We start from the raw sequence: 18,735 nt of genomic DNA, 5'->3' as shown, positions 1-18,735 counted from the left end.
CACTGACATTTTTTTTCTCTAGAATTGGTGAATACTTATTTTTTTTTTCTGTAAAATAAAACAGCAGCTAAGGATTCCAAATAGTATGAATAGAAGAGCAAAGTCTTTAGGGCCAGTGCTGCAGCACAGTTATTTAAGCTGCTAAGTGCTGGTATCCCATATGGGTGCTGATTTAAATCCCAACTGCTCCACTTCTGATCCAGCTTCCTGCTGATGTGACTGGAAAGGCAGCAGGAGATGGCTCAGGTGTCTGGGCACCTGCCATTCCCCTGGCAGCGCTGGAGGAGGCAACTGGCTCCTGTCTTCTACTGCTTGACCCAGACATAGTCATTGCTACCATCTGTGGAGTGAACCACTAGATGGAAGATCTGTCCATGTCTCTTCTCCGTATAAATCTCTTTATTTCAACCAAATGAAAAAATTCTTTAAAAAATAAATGTCTCTTAATGAAGAAATCAAGAAAAACTGCATATACTTTTCTTTCAACGCATAGTTTCAGCACTACCTCACATTTCATGTCCACTTCAATCTACGTTGCTGTAATTTAGCTCAACTCTACAAAAATTTCTTTACTGCAGGTGAGCTATGATCTCTATTTTGCCCAAAACCTATGGACAAATACCTGCCTTCTTAGAACTATTCAGCTGCCAGGATTGACACTCTTCATTTCAAAGATCATTTATTTATTTGTGTAGTAACAGAGATGAGAGCTAGGTCTTTCTTCTGGTGAACTCTCCAAATAGGCAGGACAGCACCAGGCCATGACAGGAGTTCCTCTCTGGTCTTTCATATGAATGACTGGGGCGCAAGTACCTGGGGAAGCTTTTGCTGCTTTTCTGTGTTCACTGGCAAGAACCTGACCACTACTCAATTCAGCAATCTGATATGAAACTCCAGCCTCAGAAGGTGCTTTCAGCTGCTGTGTCATAATGCCAGTCCCTATCATCTTCCTCTTGAAATGTCATTTATATATTCTAACAAATATACTGAAATAATACAAAAGGATAAGAGTACAACCGCTAGGCGGGATATAAAGCACATGGGAAGTCTGTACTACTTCACAACTTTTTTTTTAATTTAAAACTATCTGAAATAAAGAAAAACACAGACATCCTGAGTGGTTTTGATTGACTATTCTCCCTCTCTCTCCCTCGCTCCCTCTCTCTCTCTCTCTCTTTGGTTACTCTATCACATGCAATCGGATTATCTTCTGTATTCTTTGCTGGATACTTTTTACTTCCCTGATTTGGAAATACAAGGGAGGCATGATTTTGTCCTATATTTTTTTAACCTGGCTTTAACCCCATTCTTATTTATGTAATTTTATCCACTTTGAAAGCTTCAAGCGAGATATTAATTTTTTTCCAACTTTAATGTGTAGACTTAGTCTCCTATACATTCTTATAATTTGTACCTCCATGGTTTTCATGGGAGCATCACCCAACATGTCACAGACCAAATTCTTCATGCTCTCCACATTTGTTTCTCTTGCGTGCTCCCTATCATAGAATATGATGTAAGAGTCCACACTGTCACTCTCCTCATTCTTAAGAATCGGTCATGTCCCATGTGATCAGTTTTACTTCCAGGTGAACTGCACATTTGACTACTTCTCTATCACATTTATCATCAAAATTTCAAGACACAGCACAAAATTTTTCAAGACTCCTAGTTATCTTCTTTTAATTTGATTTCCATTCCCTTTCCAGGGCCAAACACAAGCTTTACTTGAGGTGTATTTTTACTTTGTGGATTTCATAAAGACAGATAACTAGGACTCTAAGATCAATGTTAAATACTTAGCAAGTAACACCTAGTATGAAAAAGACTAAAACTATGATTATTTGTGGGCAATACGAAAGAATGTATTATAGTAACTTGCAGACAATAAACATTGGAGTGGAGAATTCTTAAGAATTCCCACAGGTTGAGGCTCAAAGAGGAAACATTTGGAAAATAGAATCCTTGAAGTTGAAAGTGTGGTTGTGTTGTGCCTTTTGGTAATATCAGGATATGCACTGGAAGCATGGGCATGACAGTCCAAGCCAAGTTGGATAACATGATGATTGAAGAAGAAATTCACAAGTCCTGACAGATACATCAGCATCACCCACAGGAAAGTGAAGTGACCCAGTCTGTAACCCAGGCAGGCACAGAGCGCAAAAGTGACACTGAGTTCAGGACTAATGCCTTCTAGAATCAGGCTTTGCAAATGACGCAAAAGGGAGGGTAAATAATGTTGCGATATTCGAGTTGAATTTATTTTAATGAACTCAGCAAATTATACCTTTATACAAGGAAACACAAAAAGTGTGTTTGCTTTTAAACTGCACTCAACTAAAATGATAATGCTAATGTAAATTAATGCTGTTTTAGCACAATGAACATTTTTCTTTAATATTTTTCCTTACTGTCCATTTGTGACATCCTAAATAATTCAAACAAATGAAAGCAAGGCTTAATATTTTATAGAACAATAAACAACTTCAAAGTAAATATTCAAGGAACAGTGTAATGAACAATTGCTAGCACTCCCCAGTTGCTGCTAGAGAAAGTTAATGACGCCTGAACAGAGTGAAGAGTCAGGTCTCATTTGTATTTAAAGTGACTTTGCGCCTAGCAAACACATGTTATGTCAAAATTACAAAACATACGCAACTTTATCAACATCTTTTTTTTTCATTTAGCTCATACTGATAGGTGGACAATTCAATTTCTGACATGACACGCTAATAAAAACACACAGATAAAGTGAATATTTCTGACATGGAATAAAATGGATTCATTCTTTTTCAGAGTCAATTTATAATAGTTCAGGGAAAGAGAATAAAGGTCCTTTGTAAGTATGCAATGGTATTTAAATTCCTTTATTTATTCTTCAGAAAAGTAGAAAATAAGGTCCTCTTCTCACCAATTTTCTCTACAAGATACCCCACTTACAAACTATTTTGACCAAACTGCATATTAAATGATTAAGGATTTGCCTACAATTGGAAATGACAAAAGGGTCTCACAATTTGTCAATGCTCATAAAAAGGAACACTAAAATATCTCCATATGTAAATGATGAATTATAACTCATTCTAAAGAAGTGGAAGAGCAGTTGTTGTTTGATATTTATACCTCAAAATGTATCTGTGATTCACTGGCTTTGTCCTGATGCATCTCCTTCATCATCATCTATTCCTTTTTTTTGTAAAGATGTATTTATTTTATTACAAAGTCAGATATACAGAGAGGAGGAGAGACAGAGAGGAAGATCTTCCGTCCGATGATTCACTCCCCAAGCGGCTGAAATGGCTGGAGCTGTGCTGATCCGAAGCCAGGAGCCAGGAGCTTCTTCCTGGTCACCCACGTGGGTGCAGGATCCCAAGGCTTTGGGCCATCCTCTACTGCTTTCCCAGGCCACAAGCAGGGAGCTGGATGGGAAGTGGGGCTGCCGGGATTAGAACCGGTGCCCATATGGGATCGTGGCGCATTCAAAGCGAGGACCTTAACCACTAGGCCACGGCACCAGGCCCAACTGTATGTGTTTTTAAGAATAGATGATGATGGGGCCTGGCAGCATGGCCTAGCGGCTAAAGTCCTCGCCTTAGATGCCCCGGGATCCCTTATGGGCGCCGGTTCTAATCCCGGCAGCTCCACTTCCCATCCAGCTCCCTGCTTGTGGCCTGGGAAAGCAGTCGAGGACGGCCCAATGCCTTGGGACCCTGCACCCGTATGAGAGACCTGGAAGAGGTTCCTGGTTCCTGGCTTCGGATCAGCACAGCTCCAGCCATTTCAGCCGCTTGGGGAGTGAACCATTGGACAGAAGATCTTCCTCTCTGTCTCTCCTCTCTGTATATTTGCCTTTCCAATTACAAAATCAGCAAATCTTAAAAAAACACACACATACCGTTAAATGTTGTATTTTTATTCTGCCTAAACATGACTATTCACACATGTCAGAATCTAGCATGTAGCAGTGTGCTATTAGATTAGGTTATTGCTGCTTTTAACTCTATTTTAATAGCTTTAATTTCATTTATTTCAAGAGTGACTGCAAAGATCATACGTTAATCATATATTCATAAAACTAACATGTATTCAATAAGAATTTAGTTGATGACCAATTTGAGACATGAATCTGAAATAACTACATTCAGGAAAAGTGGTCACGCCTGGCCCTGTACCTGCTTGATGCATTGACCAATGTCTTCAGACTACTCGGGTTCCGAATCAGCTTGTCCAGCATGTTGACTATTTCGTCAAATTTGGGCCGACTGTTCCGGTCTTTCTGCCAGCAATCCAGCATTAGTTGGTAGAGAGCAGCAGGGCAGTCCATGGGGCTCGGCAGACGGTAGCCTTCCTCTACTGCTTTAATCACCTGCATGACACAGAGCACAGTCAGAACCCCGACAGCACGCACTTCACAGGGGAGCCGGGAGATCTTCGCGTTCTCTCACACAGATCCTTAGCTATGCCCTGGCCAGACAAATAAACAACAAACAAAATCAAAACAAATGAAAAACAAAACAATCATCATGAACTGAATTCCAAGATTACTTCCACTTGTTCCAAAACAATGTAATATTAGAAACACATTATCTCAACTAATAAAGATAAGCTTTCTTCACATAGTATAAGTAAAATAAATGATAATAATTTTAATGAAAATGTTGGTTAGGAGTGATTTGTAAAATTAATTGACTTAAAATAAATAGTTCATGTTTTATTTATCCTGCATTCTAGAATCTAACAGATTAAATTTTCTAGTGATAGTTCTGAAAAGTTAATGGCTTTTTAATGAAAAAATATGTGCAGAGAAACTTTTTGTTAAAGTAATAGAACTGCAATTCTATTTCAAAAGTGACTTTTGAAATGATGGATATGCCAAAGGTTAAATTAGCATAACTGTCTCATGTATCATTTAATAATGTCAAGCTTCAACTGTTTGTGATCATCTTCTGATTTCTGTGAGGCATTCTGAATGACTCTGTAGTAGCACAGCTATTACAAATGCCATTGCTTTTAAACGCAACCACACATGAGTTTGCCTAATTGTGAGGTTGTTTTATTAAATATATTTATAATTTTGATTTGTCATTAAAATATCTACCACCAGAAATGACATATTCATGATATTTAAAAATTAAGGTCTTATTCAAAGTGAAGACTCCACTATTTGAGAGATATTTACATGTAGGAGATATTGATATTCAAGAGATTAATGAGCATATTTCTCTAACCTTCAAATGAATATATATTTAACAGCTGACTTGTTTACGTTTCCTTTAAGGGAGTTTAGATTTGATCCATGGGAAGTAAAATGAATAGAGGAGGAACTTTACAAAGAGTTCTGAGTTACTGGAGAAAACCCAGTTCCTACAGGAACCAACACCTGTCAAAATGCGGTGTTGCAGATAAACAAGTCATGCGACGGCCCAGTGTGATCTTGGAGTAGAACAGATAGAAGAGAGAAGGTAAAAACTAATACATTCAGCCTCTCATATTGGATAGCTACTGCCATCAACATCAGGTAAGCAGGGTAACAGAGGAGGGAAATGTTGCCAGGTCTAATTTGTGTCTTCTCTTATTTGAGGTGAATGGAGAACACCCAGATGGCAATTTGCAGGCACCTGGCTGGAGCACAGGCGACATCTGGGCTGATAATACACATGTGAGGGTCATCAGTGATTGGTCACAGCTTAAGGCTAGTGCAGTTTATTTCTGTATAGGAAAAGCATATAATATAGGTTCCTGAGAGGCACCAATAATTACACGCAGGCAGAGAAACAGAACGGACTTAAGGCTTCTGAATATCAATGGTTACAGAAATAATTGAATCACTACAGGCAAAACCCCACGGGTCACCGACCAGCGTAATCAAAGCATTTAACTCAAAATAATATAAGCAATATGGTACAAATCACAGAAGAAATATTTGCAACTGGGATGTCTGGCTAACATATCCACTGCATTAAAAATAAATAAATGCTGAGAAAAAAAACATGATAAAATTACAAGTAGGAAGTAAACAGTCAAAGACCGCAAAAGAAAAAAAATAACTAATAATTTGGAGAAGAAACTCTCATTGGTAATAAAAAAATAAATGCTAAATGAATAAAAAACATCACTTGCACTCATGCATGAATAGAAATTCATTAATTTACTTATTGTAAGATCCCCATACCCCATTTCTAATAAGGGCACTGAATACTCTCCTGAAGAACAAATATGCATCAAAATAAGAAGTACCAATATAAATAGCATAAATCATGGAACATTTTTGGTAATTCACCTCTAGTTTAAATCGGTTTATTTTATAATGTGCTTTATAATCCCCCAATGTTTTACCAATTGGTTCTATTTTCCTCTTTATTATTGATCTACAATATGGTCTTAACTCCACTGAACAGCAACTTTTATATGCCACTATGAAAACAATAATTAATTCATCAGTTTTATAGCAACATAATCGATTATCTGACCTGTGAAGTTATTTATACCATTTATTACTTAATCAATGTTATTTTCAGATAGATTATAATCAGAAATATAATTTCCTATCTTTCACGTAACTTAAAACTTGGCCCAGATAATTAAGTGTTTACATGTAGTGACACATTCATCTCAAGCATTTAATCTGCACACAGGCTTGGAACTATAGCTTCAGATTTTGTTTAGAACTGTTGAATTTGTTTTCAATGTAACTTTTTTCTTTGGTAGTTGTAGTAGTGTATTATAGCACTGGTGTTCTTTCGATTTGTGAAATGTTGAAAAATCTACCTGCATCACCCCAGGTGCCATCAGGTCATTAATTTTACCATACAGTGTGTAGCATACAACTAGATGAATCATAATCTTAATGGACTGCCTCATCATTATTATATCTGTTAAGCTCAATGCTTGAGATGGACAAAGAATGAAAAGAAAGGAAAGGCAATGAGAACCGAAACAGTTTGGCACCAGTTTAGATGTGTCCTAGCTGGATAAATAGCCTTTTTTTTTTGCCATTAACATGAAAATACTCTGAACACAATTTAAAGAATGTTACCCCTCTTTTTAGGAATTTTTCCCCAACCTTACACCCCAGATATGGTATTATCCATTCAGGGGCCAGACAATTCCAGTGGGCTAGTTGCACCCTGACTGGCTTCTTTGCGGGTCTCTACTTGTGTATGCTGGGTATAGTTTGCTTTTCTTGCTGATGGAGCCTCAGCAAGCACTACAAGCTGGGGAATGCCAAATCCACAAACATGGACTTTGGTCAAACTCATTTGCCACACCGGGTGTGCCCTAAACAATATTAGGCAAACACTCAACAACTGCCCTTCCTTTGAGGAAGGCACACTTAGCATGTTCTCAACATCAGCTAGCCCGTATGAGCTGGTTCGCACACAGCACTGAGCAAAGCTCCCTGTCCATAAGCAACTCTCTTCACAGAATGCTGTGAAGACAAGACAGCTGAACTGCAAGCCTGAGCTGCCCCTAGGAAGGGTGGATTGTCACCACAGGAGAATGGCCACTGAAGAACAGATCTGTGCTACAAAAAGGCAGAGTATGACCATAAAGCAAATGCATCTCTAAACACTTTACCCACAGGAAAGACACCTGACCAATGAGCATCACTGCTGTGCTCCTTAACCCTTCAGTATGTTGGCACCTAAGCCATGTTTTGCCCAGTTCCTCCCAGCAGTCCCAGACCACGCAGGGATGAAACGACAGGTCACCATGAGGTAAGGGACTTGTAGAACAAATAGCATTGGATTCAAGATCTTCTAGTTGTTCCAACGCTCTTCCGACTGCATCTCTCTCAAATGTTTGGGCCGTCATCCTTCCCCCAACCTCCTGGTACACGGGGACAAAGCCACATGTCACATGCCGACGTCTCTGCCAGATCACCTTCATCCCTCCATGATTTCTGACATGCAAACATGTCTTTTTTTTTTCATGCTGGTGCTTAGATGCATCAAGCAAATTGTTAGTAAACAGCATTGCCCAGGGGTAGAGGGGATGAGAGAGATATGCATCTTACATAACAGAATTGTACTGTTGTGCCATAAAATGTGCATGTATATATAGTGCATAAAATTAATTCAAATATAAGCTTCCATAGGTACAACAATCCGTGAAACGCTTCTGTGTAAAGGTATCTTCTAAAAGCTAAGAAAGTATGTATTATGGAAAATACTATGTATAGATTCTAAAATTATTGTTGTAGCAAAATAAATTTAGCACTTAACTCTGTATTTCATGAGGTCTACAAAATATCTTTGCATCCTTATTCTTACATATTCACACACATACCATTTAAAAGGAGCAATTTTGGAGTATAGTACATTGTTTATCACAAGAAATGTGAAAATGTATGCTTGATATCCAAGCTACAGGAGGCTTATACGGCGGGCTTGAGTATTTGCTGTGTGTCAATGCAGTAAATTCTACTTAGGGAGTGAGTACTATGTTGCCATTATTTGATTGAAATTCCACATGTAAGAGTAATTACTACAAACTCAGAGAGTCCCAGTTTATAGCTAGAGTTTTTAAAATATATATTTCTGCAATTAATTTCAAATAACAGAAACACCATCAGATGTGTCAGTGTTGTTTTAGTATCTCATTCTTGTTTTCAATAGTTACTGAAGAAATAGTGACTGTCTTTTTCTTCATGAATCAGTCTTGGATTAACAAAGTTCCAAAGATTAAGAAGACCCATGAAAACTTCAATATAAATTCCTTCCCTGAATAATTATTGAAACTGATCAAGAGTTGTAGAATTCAAGATACTGCTGGCTTTAAATCCAAAGATTTTATTTTGGTGGTGTTAAACTCAAGGTACATGAATTTTGTCCTGCAGCACAGATATTTCTGAATGTATCATTCTTTTTAAAAGAAGCCAGATTTATTAGAAAGATACTAGTTCCTTAAAAATGTATATCAAAAATTATGTACTATCCTTAGTAAAGGTAGTATATTAAATTGTTTCGTGAAATATTCCCATTTTTGATATTATTACACCATGACTAAGAAGTTGAATTATTTGCTCATTTCAAGCCCTAGTAATTTGTAGTACTTGGATAATTATTAAATTCCCTCCAGTTTCCTACAGTATCTTATCTCTCTGCTTTACCAAAAGTATTCCTGCTTTTATAGTTGAAGATGTAGGTCACAGCAGACTGAAACAAAGACTGGAAACGGGGTGGGGTGCTGGTCCACAAAAAGTATGTTGACCTCTTCTGGAACTGTCAATCCTCCCTGCTACCCAAATCAACCTATACATCAGAAGTGGTGATAACCTGCTGGGTTACGCTCTGCAGGAAGAAGAACACAGAGAAAAGTGTGCCCTTACAAAAAAGACAAAATGATTCTAACAGGAGAGGCCTGAAAAACAGAAGACTTCAATGAATTCTCAAAGCATTTTGAAATATCCATGTTTCACTGAATCCACGGCAGGATACATTCTGCATGACTCTAACAGGAAAAAGTCAGCTATTAAATATAAAAGTACATTGGGATAAAGTCTTCAATTTACTGGCTGCTTTAGATCCTGAAAAACAGTGACATTTAAAATGTTTGCTGTTAATACACAGACTTACTTCCTGACTACACGACATCATCTAAGCCTCCTGAACTTGAATCAAGTTCATGATTTGATATTTATTTACAAATATAGTAGTTGTTCCAGTTGACTTTTACTATATATTGTGACATTTTCTCCCCTGTGATGACAGTAGCAAACTTAAATCAAAAAGAGTGTGCTGCTGCCTTCTGCCCCCTTGACAAAAAGGAAGGTGTTGTGGACTTTAGACGGCCTTGAATGGCAGGCTAACATGAAGGTTTTTGCGTGGCAAAGGCCTTTCAGAATCAGAGCATTTGGAATGCAGACAAGATGGGCTGTATCCCTTAAAACTGGCAAGCCAGTGCTTCTATGTCAGCTTATCATTTCCCAAACAAGCAAATTTTGAGGGGCTACAATCTTTAAATAAAGTTGCTCTGTCATGATTCTGGGATGCAGAATTGAATGGCAATTTGGGCTTATCTGAAACCTAAATGTCAAAGATGACCAAGGTCTTATTGAGAAAACAAGAACACCTGAAATGGACACTGTGTTAGAAACAGATCTGTAAATATATGATTTTTTGTAAACCTCATTCAAAGCAAAAATATGACTTTTATTACTATAACTTCCTGAAATATGACACAATGATTCCCTTGGTTATTTGCACATAGTTTGAAAAAAACCATTATCTGCAAAGAGTATCAATATACCTGAGGACAGAAGTAGACAAAAAGTTTCAAAAAAATTAAAACATAAAGGAAGAAACTGTAAGACTGGCTGATGCTACAATGCTCGAAGAACCTAATGAGTACCAAATGTTTGAAAAATGATAGACAGAATTATTGCTCAAGCTATAGAATACATCAAGAAATTCGCTCACATTGGAAGATGTAGGCTTAGAAGTTCGTCCTACACCCCTCGCACTTGCTCGTCCCACGTTCTCGCCCTGCGTAAGCCAATGCCTTATAGGAACCCTGTATAGCAGTGTCTTCCGTAGGAACAATGTCACTGACTCACCCCTGTGATGACAGAACTGGTTGATGTGTTTGCAGCATACACGTGACAAGCTAAGATGCAGCTGTGCTCTTGTTGCCTTTAAATCCCTGCACTGGGGTTAGCCTGGTGGTCTCAGAGATTAGTATTCCTTTTGAAGTAAAAAAGCACACGGTAGGGACCAGTTCCTAACAGCTTTCTAACAGGGAACATAAAATAATTTTATGAAAATAAAAGGGCATAATCATATGGAAATGAGACTCACAGTAAGTTGGAGACAAAACTCACACAACATAGCATTGGTTGTGCCAGCTTTTGGCATTTATCCAGAGAATAAGAAGTGGAATTGGGACCGGTCTTAATCTAGCCTAGATCAACTCATAGCAATCAATCCATACTGAATTGGATATTTTATTTTTTATATTCAATTAGAAGGCTGCTCCCTGGATACAAATGAAAGGAAGGAAATAGTCACAGATGCACCTGGAGACAATGTGGTTGCCAGGTTAAAAACACATTTTCTGGAGAACCAAGTGGAATTCTTGGTGTTACTTTTCTTATTTCTATGACCTTAAAGGGTCATTGAACATTTCCAAGACTTGTTTGCCTAATCATAAATCAGGAACAGAATTAGTGTTTCTCTAACGGAGAGTTCAATTGTGTTTGTGTGTGTGTGTACACACACTTATTAGAAATTAAGAATTAGTTTTGCCATGATCCTTCCACTAAAAGCATGAAGCAGAAGACATCAGAAACTGTTTTCTCCAAGGAACACAGATAAGGACTTCTGTCTCTCTAGCCAAGAGAGTGGGGCTCCAAGGAACGCAAGTGCGGCCTTCAAGTTCCAGCTGTTGGAATGCACCAGGCAGGAGCCCACACACACACACAGCCCTTGCTATGATGGAAGAGTGGCCCAAACAAATTCCTAGAAAAGTCCACGTGTGACTACGGCTTCTCCCAGGGCACATGCGAACAAGCAGGCTGCTGCAGCCGCTTCCTAGGAATCTCAAGAGCAGGAGGCACAGGACGTTTCTCTGAAAGAAAACAGATTCCAGTGTGGTGCAAATACTCAGAGCTGGTGCCCAGGTCCAAGGCATCAGTCCCCTGCGAGTGGGTTGGAAGGACATGGGTCTCCTTCAAGGACTTGGCCAGAGAGTCCATCAAGAGCCTGGCGTACTCTTTACTTGAGCAGTCATATCTGAGTATCTGCTCACAGGAAGCTTCAGTTACCCGGGATCAGGGAAGCAGTCTTGTTGCTTCTTTGCAACTTCATCTGAACAACCATGCAGAGTTTGCACAAGACGCTGGCAAGGGAGGCAGAATAAAAACCTAACCCTCTTCCTAACCAGCACTGACCAGTCTGGGGTTGCAGAAAATACCTTGAAATGATTAGAGGATAGCTTCAAATAAGATTGAAATGAATTATTTATAATTTTTAAAAAAGATTTATATATTTTTATTGGAAAGTCAGGAATTAGAACGAGAAGAAGAGACAGAAAAAGATCTTCCATCCTCTGGCTCACTCCCCAAGTGGCCACGACGGCCAGGGCTGAGCTGATCTGAAGCCAGGAGCCAGGAGCCAGGAGCCTGCTCTGGGTCTACCACATGGGTAGAGGGCACCAAGGCTTTGGGTCATCATCTATGGCTCTCTTAGGCCACAGGTAGAGATCTGGATGGGAAGTGGGGCAGCTGGGACACGAACCAGCTAGAGGACTCCAGCCACTAGGCTATTGTGCCAGGCCTTATAACTATTTTTAAATTTGTGTATGCAGAAGGGGGAGGAGAAATGCAAATTGCTGGTTTACTCTCCAAATGCCTGCAGAAGGCTTGGTTATGAAAGACCAAACCTGAGCCAGGAAATCAGTCCCGGTTTCCCATTTGGATGGCAAGAACTCAGAGTACTTCAGCTCACACCTGTTGTGTCCCAAAGCACATATCAGCAGGAAGTTGGGATCGGAAACAGAACTAGTCTGAAATCCAGGCATTCTGATACGATAGAAGCGTTTTCAAGTGGCATGGTGACCACCATTCAATATCCATTTTACCATTTATAGTAGAATGTGTTAGATGGTGGCTCGGGACTACCAAGTTTGGCTGGAGAGGTATGGCATCTAACAACGCCTTAGACACTAATGCAACGGGGATTTTATAGAGCATGGAGTGAAGAAATAATCAGAGCATGAAATAAAAGGCTTAAAACAAGTAATTATTGAGTCAGGACTGTTCATTGTAATAGTTTCACAGAGAAGTGGTGATGTATTTATCAGTAAAACACTCAAGACAGTGTATAAGATACAGAAAGTGTTCCACTGACGTTGACTGCTTATATAATGATGATTACCTGAATGAACCGCATCTCATTTCAACAAGAAACAAAATGGGAAGCCCGCAGTGAGTGGCAGCGGCAGAAAATACAGAGGAGAGATTGGAGAATCAGGTGTCGTGTCATAAATGCTCTGAACTTGAGTAAAAGATTCTTTAACCGTTCCTTTATTCCTGAGACTTTATTATATTAAGTATGAATTATTTTTTTCATTGTCAGAATGAAGTATGTTTTTTTCCTTCTCAAAAGAGATAGAACACTCAATTCTCTTTACACTTTTTAATTTAAAGAAACATTGACGATTACCCTTTATCATTTAAGGACGCCTACTATTAGATCAATGTTCCTTTCAGTATGAAGTCTGAGCTTCTTTTACCAAATGCAAATCATAAAAAAAAAACCCTGCCTGTCAGGATTCACTCTTTGATGGCATTTTCTCCCTCTTTGAAAATGATACTGACATAAATCGAGTGAAACATCGCTCAAGTGCAGATGATAACTGCCTGGCAAGGGACCGAGTTCTTACAGAACTATAACCTACTTTATTTTGTACTAATGCTTTCTGAGCAGCTGCACAAAGGTTATTTCAACAGTAGCAAAACAGATCACAGGGTAAGCAATGTATTTCATATTCTTTATGGAACTATCACTTTGGAAAACAAAAGCTACGGCCAAGCGCCTTGACTTGGAGAAGAAAGCACCTACTTAAGAGAGTGAATGCATACTCACATCTTGGTTTGTCATCTCCCAGTAGGGTCGCTCTCCATATGACACAACTTCCCACATCACTATTCCATAGCTCCACACATCACTGGCAGAGGTAAACTTCCGGAAAGCTATCGCTTCGGGGGCAGTCCATCTGATCGGGATTTTGCCTCCCTGAAACGGAAAATGGGAAACTAAACCGTGGCCTGTTTCAAATCTACCCAGGGATATGTTTCACTGAAAGGATCTAGAAAGAGATAGAACACTTTTAATAGGATCTATCCTACAAGGGCATGACCCATAGATACCTGCAGACTAACAGCTAACCAGCTTTCTAGAAGTTCTCTAGTCAATGCTGCTAGACTCCTGGATCATGTATGGCGCTCAGGAGTCTAGCAGCTTCAACTAGGGACAAAGAGGCAGCCAGGGGATCCATGAGCTAGGCTATGACTTTACAAGTGTTAGTCAAAGACTCAAATTCCCTTCATGCTTCTTCTTTCAGTACAGAAATTTAAAGCAGAAAGTCTACGTCAACTTGAGTGAGTATCCCAGGTAATGAGACAAGCATGAAAATTGGGTAACTTTATCGCTCGGTGTCTCCCTGACAGAAAATTAGCTAACTTTAGGAAGTCATTGTTTCCTTCCTTGCTATGTTCTTCCGTTTAGATTTGCTTTTCTCATCTTTTCTTTGTTATGGTTCCTTTCATTTGGCATGGTTTAGCCAAAGACTTCGTTATGTTGTAACACGTAAACAAAAGAAAAAAAATTGACTTTGGATAATGGCTAAAAGTTTTTAATGCTTTCAGTGCTGAGGTGGTTCTACACAGTAGAGAAACACATTTGGTATGTTTTCTCTTAGGTCACATAATAAATATTTTCATTCCTGTGCCTTTCAGTACACTTTTTTCTCTTAATTTTAAAAAACAGGGCAACTCAGAAAACCATTTTATTCGTGTGTAAGCATGAAAGATCTCACATGAATACTATAAATTCTGAAAATTTATGTATTTATTTGTAAAGCAGACTTGCAGAAAAAAGAGAGCAGAAGGGGAGACAAAGAGAAATGAATCTTCTGTCCAATGATCCATTCCTCCAAATGGCCACAACAGCCAGAGCTGGGCCATAAAAGCAGGAGCCAACAGCTTCATTTGGGTCTTCTATGTGGGTGGTAGCAGCTCAAATGTCTGGTCCATATTCTGGGGCTTCCTGGAGTGTGTAGTGGAGAGATAAATCAGAATTGGTCAGTCGGGACTTAAACTAGCGTCTGGAGGGATGCTTGTGTCCCAGGCAGCGCCCTAACATGTTACGTCACAAGGTGGGTCCCAATTTCAATTTTTTTGTTTCAAATATTCTTATGATATATGATATATATATATATGGATATGAGAGAGAGTATTATCTTTTAAAAAGACTAATATATGCCTTCCCATTTTGCAGGAAAGAAATTCTTCCATACATATCCTAGGGAAAAAAATGAAACTTAAGTTGCTATTGAGATTCAGTTACACAATACATGAGGAAATGAAAGTTTGTGTCATGCCTGAAATTATTCTGGAAGTTGAACTTCAGCTCAGAATGCTTGCTCCTTAGATAGATGGACACCCCGTTTAAGGATAACACTCTTGAAAATTATTTGTGTTACTTACAAATGTTCATAGGTCATATCGTGGAACTTAAGTTGGCAAAAAAAGTCTGATATTCTAAACAAACCTTCAGAATCACCATTTCTTCAAGATGTCAAACCTTATCCTATAATTTCTCGTCTGGAATTCTGGGCATCCAGGTGTCATCTACGTCATCCCAAATCCTATATTACTTCATTTTTGAGATTACCGAATTCCTTCAAACTGCTATCATTCCTTCTTCAGAGGAGTACTCCCTGAGAGTTCTGGAAGTCTGTCCATAGCCCTATGCTAGAACATGCCACAAGGACACTGATATTTAAAGTTATGCTTTTGTATTAACTGAGACACCAACCAATCACCCTGATGATGAACTGTTTTATGACCTCAAACTCACTCAGGTCAACTTTGTTAAGAGCAACTTTGAACCCAAGAGAATTCTTAATTGATTTCCATTTAAAGGAAATGCTTGCAAAGATGAGAGTTCGGTCTAAAGGAAGAGGTCTTTCCTATCAGCAACACATTCATTGATTTATTAAGCTGACTTTGGAAGGCTTTGTTTGCTTAGGTAAATCACACTTGCCTGTTCAGCATAGTGCAAACGCCCGAACATTTCTAACTCACAAAGCCAAAAAAAATTCTAAAATAGAATAAAACCTTCTTAATAATCTATGACAAAAAAAAATCACTATTAGACCATCAGCAGAGGTAGTTTTAAAATCTCTGATAGCATTCGGCACAGCAGCTGAGCGGCTCCTCGCGACAACATTTCATCCATGTTACAGTACTCAGGGCCAGGTCCCAGCTCTGCTTCTCAATGCAGCCTGAGCTCCCAGCCAATGCCAGGAGACAGACCCTAGGGAGCAGCCGGTGACGCTGCAGGTGACTGGGGTCCCTGCCACCAGCAAGGCACACAGAGTAGAGCTGCTCGCTGCCTGAGACTTGGATGGCATTTATTTTATTTGTCTGTCTCTTCCTATCTGTTTTGCTACCCTCCTTCAGTCATTCAACTTGCTCACTCTCATTTGGAGGGCACCTACCTGATGCTATCAGAAAGACTTAGAATCAAACAAATACAGAATAGCACAAATAGCCATGGCTGCAATCAGCCATAGGAAAGATTGTCAACTACGTATCACACACATTCAAGATTAGTGACCAATTTTCCATAGACGTGGGCTTGACAGTTTTCACAGAACTGGAAAAAAGCAATGAGGCATTGCAGTTATCTCTTGTCAAACATTTCGAAGAACTAGGTCTTTCTTCTCCCCTGATACATATTCTTTAGAAAAGTTTGCTCTGGTTTTTTCCTATTTATTTCATACAAGTGGATACTGTACGGCAAAGGCCTTGATACATGGAATAATTAATTCTTTCAGATGCTCTCATATATAGATACATACGTATATATGTATGTCTATTTCATATTTCTACAAATCTTGTACACTTATATACTTCTCTTAATGTAGGATATTTGGTGTTTACTTATTTTTCACTTAAAACACCTCAGGATTCTAACATTGTTGCAGCCATTCTGAATTTAGGATCTTTTAGTATGCTCAAGAAAAAGAAATTGTCGAGGCTCAGAAGGGAAATACTTTTCTTATGAGTTCTACATTTGAGTTTTGTCATTTTAAATTAATTAACAATTAACAATTTTATGATGCAGTTCCACAGGCTCAGGGCTGCTCCCTGCTCCCCTCCTCAGTTGCCCTCCCCCCACTGATTTTCCCTATATTATTACAACAGTATAGTCCTTCAAAAATGGTCATAACTCCATCATTCTGCTATTTAGGTGCATCCTGACATTGTAGGTATAGAGTTTCATGATTTTTTTTAAAAAGAGAATTGTCTGTGATTTTGTTCCTCACTCTCTCTCCAAGACTTTGTTAGAGAAATGTCCTTTTGTAATTTCCTTTAACAGCTTTAAAAATTAAATATCCTTCTCTAGTTTTTCAGAAATGTGTTGCGTCACATCTTACCCTGGTGGTGTAGGCTGCCTCCGGATCATCTTCCAGCACCCTGGAAAGTCCAAAGTCAGACACTTTGCATACAAGGTTACTGTTGATTAAGATGTTTCTAGCAGCCAGGTCCCGGTGCACGTAGCCCATGTCAGACAGGTACTTCATGCCTGCAGCGATGCCTCTCAGCATGCCAACAAGCTGGATCACAGTGAACTGCCCATCGTTCTTCTGGGAAGACAGTGTGCAAACATTACTCTACGGTAATCACTGTGTTGCCTTGTCAAAGGATCTTCCTTCAGTCTCCAAATTCATCCTATTGTCCATCCCGACTCACAGGCCATTTCCAGCTGATGGAGAATGTCAAGTGTGGGAATATACACAGGTAAGTGGGGAATGCTTATCTGCCCCCTGCTTAAAGCAGAGAAAGGCTTTGAACGTCATTTTTGAAAGTCACACTCCATTCACCTTTTCTGCATTGCAATGCCTTTATCCTCAGTCATCAGAGGGGTGTCTGTCACACTAAACTAGTCCCTGCTTTGCGTTAACGTGGCACCTATTCTGAGGTGATTCAAGCACAGCCAGCTGTGGTGGCACAGTGATGTGAGGATGAAATGGCCAGCAGGACAGCGGGCTTTCTGCAGCAGATGGGCGGGCATGGCTTCAGAGCAACATTGGCAGGCCTAAGAAGTCGATTCTTTGTTACTCGTCACATAGACTTAATAAGGTTTTACAGACAGTTTTTTGAACTAAAGGAATGATGTGATTTTACAACACAAGGTAACTTAATGGTGGGAAGAAGAAATCTGGCAAACAAATCTGGTGCAAGGCTTCAGGTTGGAAGAGAAATTTGGAAAATCATTAATTCATTGCATAGGCCAATTTTACCATTATCATCAATGACAGCATCCCATCTCTTTTCATCATCTGTAGTAGCAGTCAACATGTTGCAGATGTGAGCCATTAGCCAAGGTGTATGATCTGGCCTACCAATACGTTGCACTAGCTAACCCAGGCTCTTTACTACTGCAGTAAGACACCAACATTTCCAGTTGTTTACAAGTCAGACAATATTGATTCTCTTGCTATGTACTGTGCTGGCTAGCAGCACTTTGAGAATCCTACAGTGCCCCCACTCATGAACTCCACAGTCCTGTGCCACCATTTTGCTTTGCCAGGGCTATATCTAATTTGCATTTGTTAAAGATTTCTGAAAATAATAATTCTCATATAAAAGTTAATTGGGGAGTATAATTATTCTAACTCTAGGTATTTCTACCCTAATCAATAGTTTAGTTTCAAAGAGACCTACACAGAAATTCATTAGCACCATCACTATATAAACAATTCTCTGAACAACTAAATGAGGACTAAATTATACCTTTAAAAATGTATCGAGAGAGCCATTCTCCATATACTCTGTCACAATCATCACGGGTTTACCTGAAAAGAAAAGAGACTGAAAAACCTCTCCTCTTTCATTTTTGCAAATTCCACTTGAGAACATTTTTGCAAATAACCTTACTGCACAAATTTCACAATACACATGCAGAGTAATATATATTTTATGCCAAGATAAATGTATATTTT

General features: G+C 39.1%; 1 protein-coding gene across 3 annotated transcripts in view; it reads right to left on the bottom strand.

Moving 5' to 3' along the window:
* The window catches only part of EPHA5 (EPH receptor A5), a 336,440-nt gene that overhangs the window by 8,786 nt on the left and 308,919 nt on the right, over positions 1–18,735 (bottom strand). For all 3 annotated transcript variants that reach the window (XM_004590860.4, XM_004590861.4, XM_058667260.1), the window contains exons 12-15: positions 18,527–18,588; positions 17,167–17,376; positions 13,587–13,736; positions 4,173–4,366 (exon numbers count right to left, since the gene is read on the bottom strand). In XM_004590860.4, coding sequence (XP_004590917.2) covers positions 4,173–4,366; positions 13,587–13,736; positions 17,167–17,376; positions 18,527–18,588 — 616 coding nt within the window. The remainder of the gene's footprint in view (positions 1–4,172; positions 4,367–13,586; positions 13,737–17,166; positions 17,377–18,526; positions 18,589–18,735) is intronic.

The sequence above is a fragment of the Ochotona princeps genome, chromosome 7, assembly GCF_030435755.1.
Source record: "Ochotona princeps isolate mOchPri1 chromosome 7, mOchPri1.hap1, whole genome shotgun sequence".
NCBI lineage: Eukaryota > Metazoa > Chordata > Mammalia > Lagomorpha > Ochotonidae > Ochotona > Ochotona princeps.
Note: the sequence above shows the minus strand (reverse complement) of the source record. Positions and strands in the feature narration are given on the sequence as shown.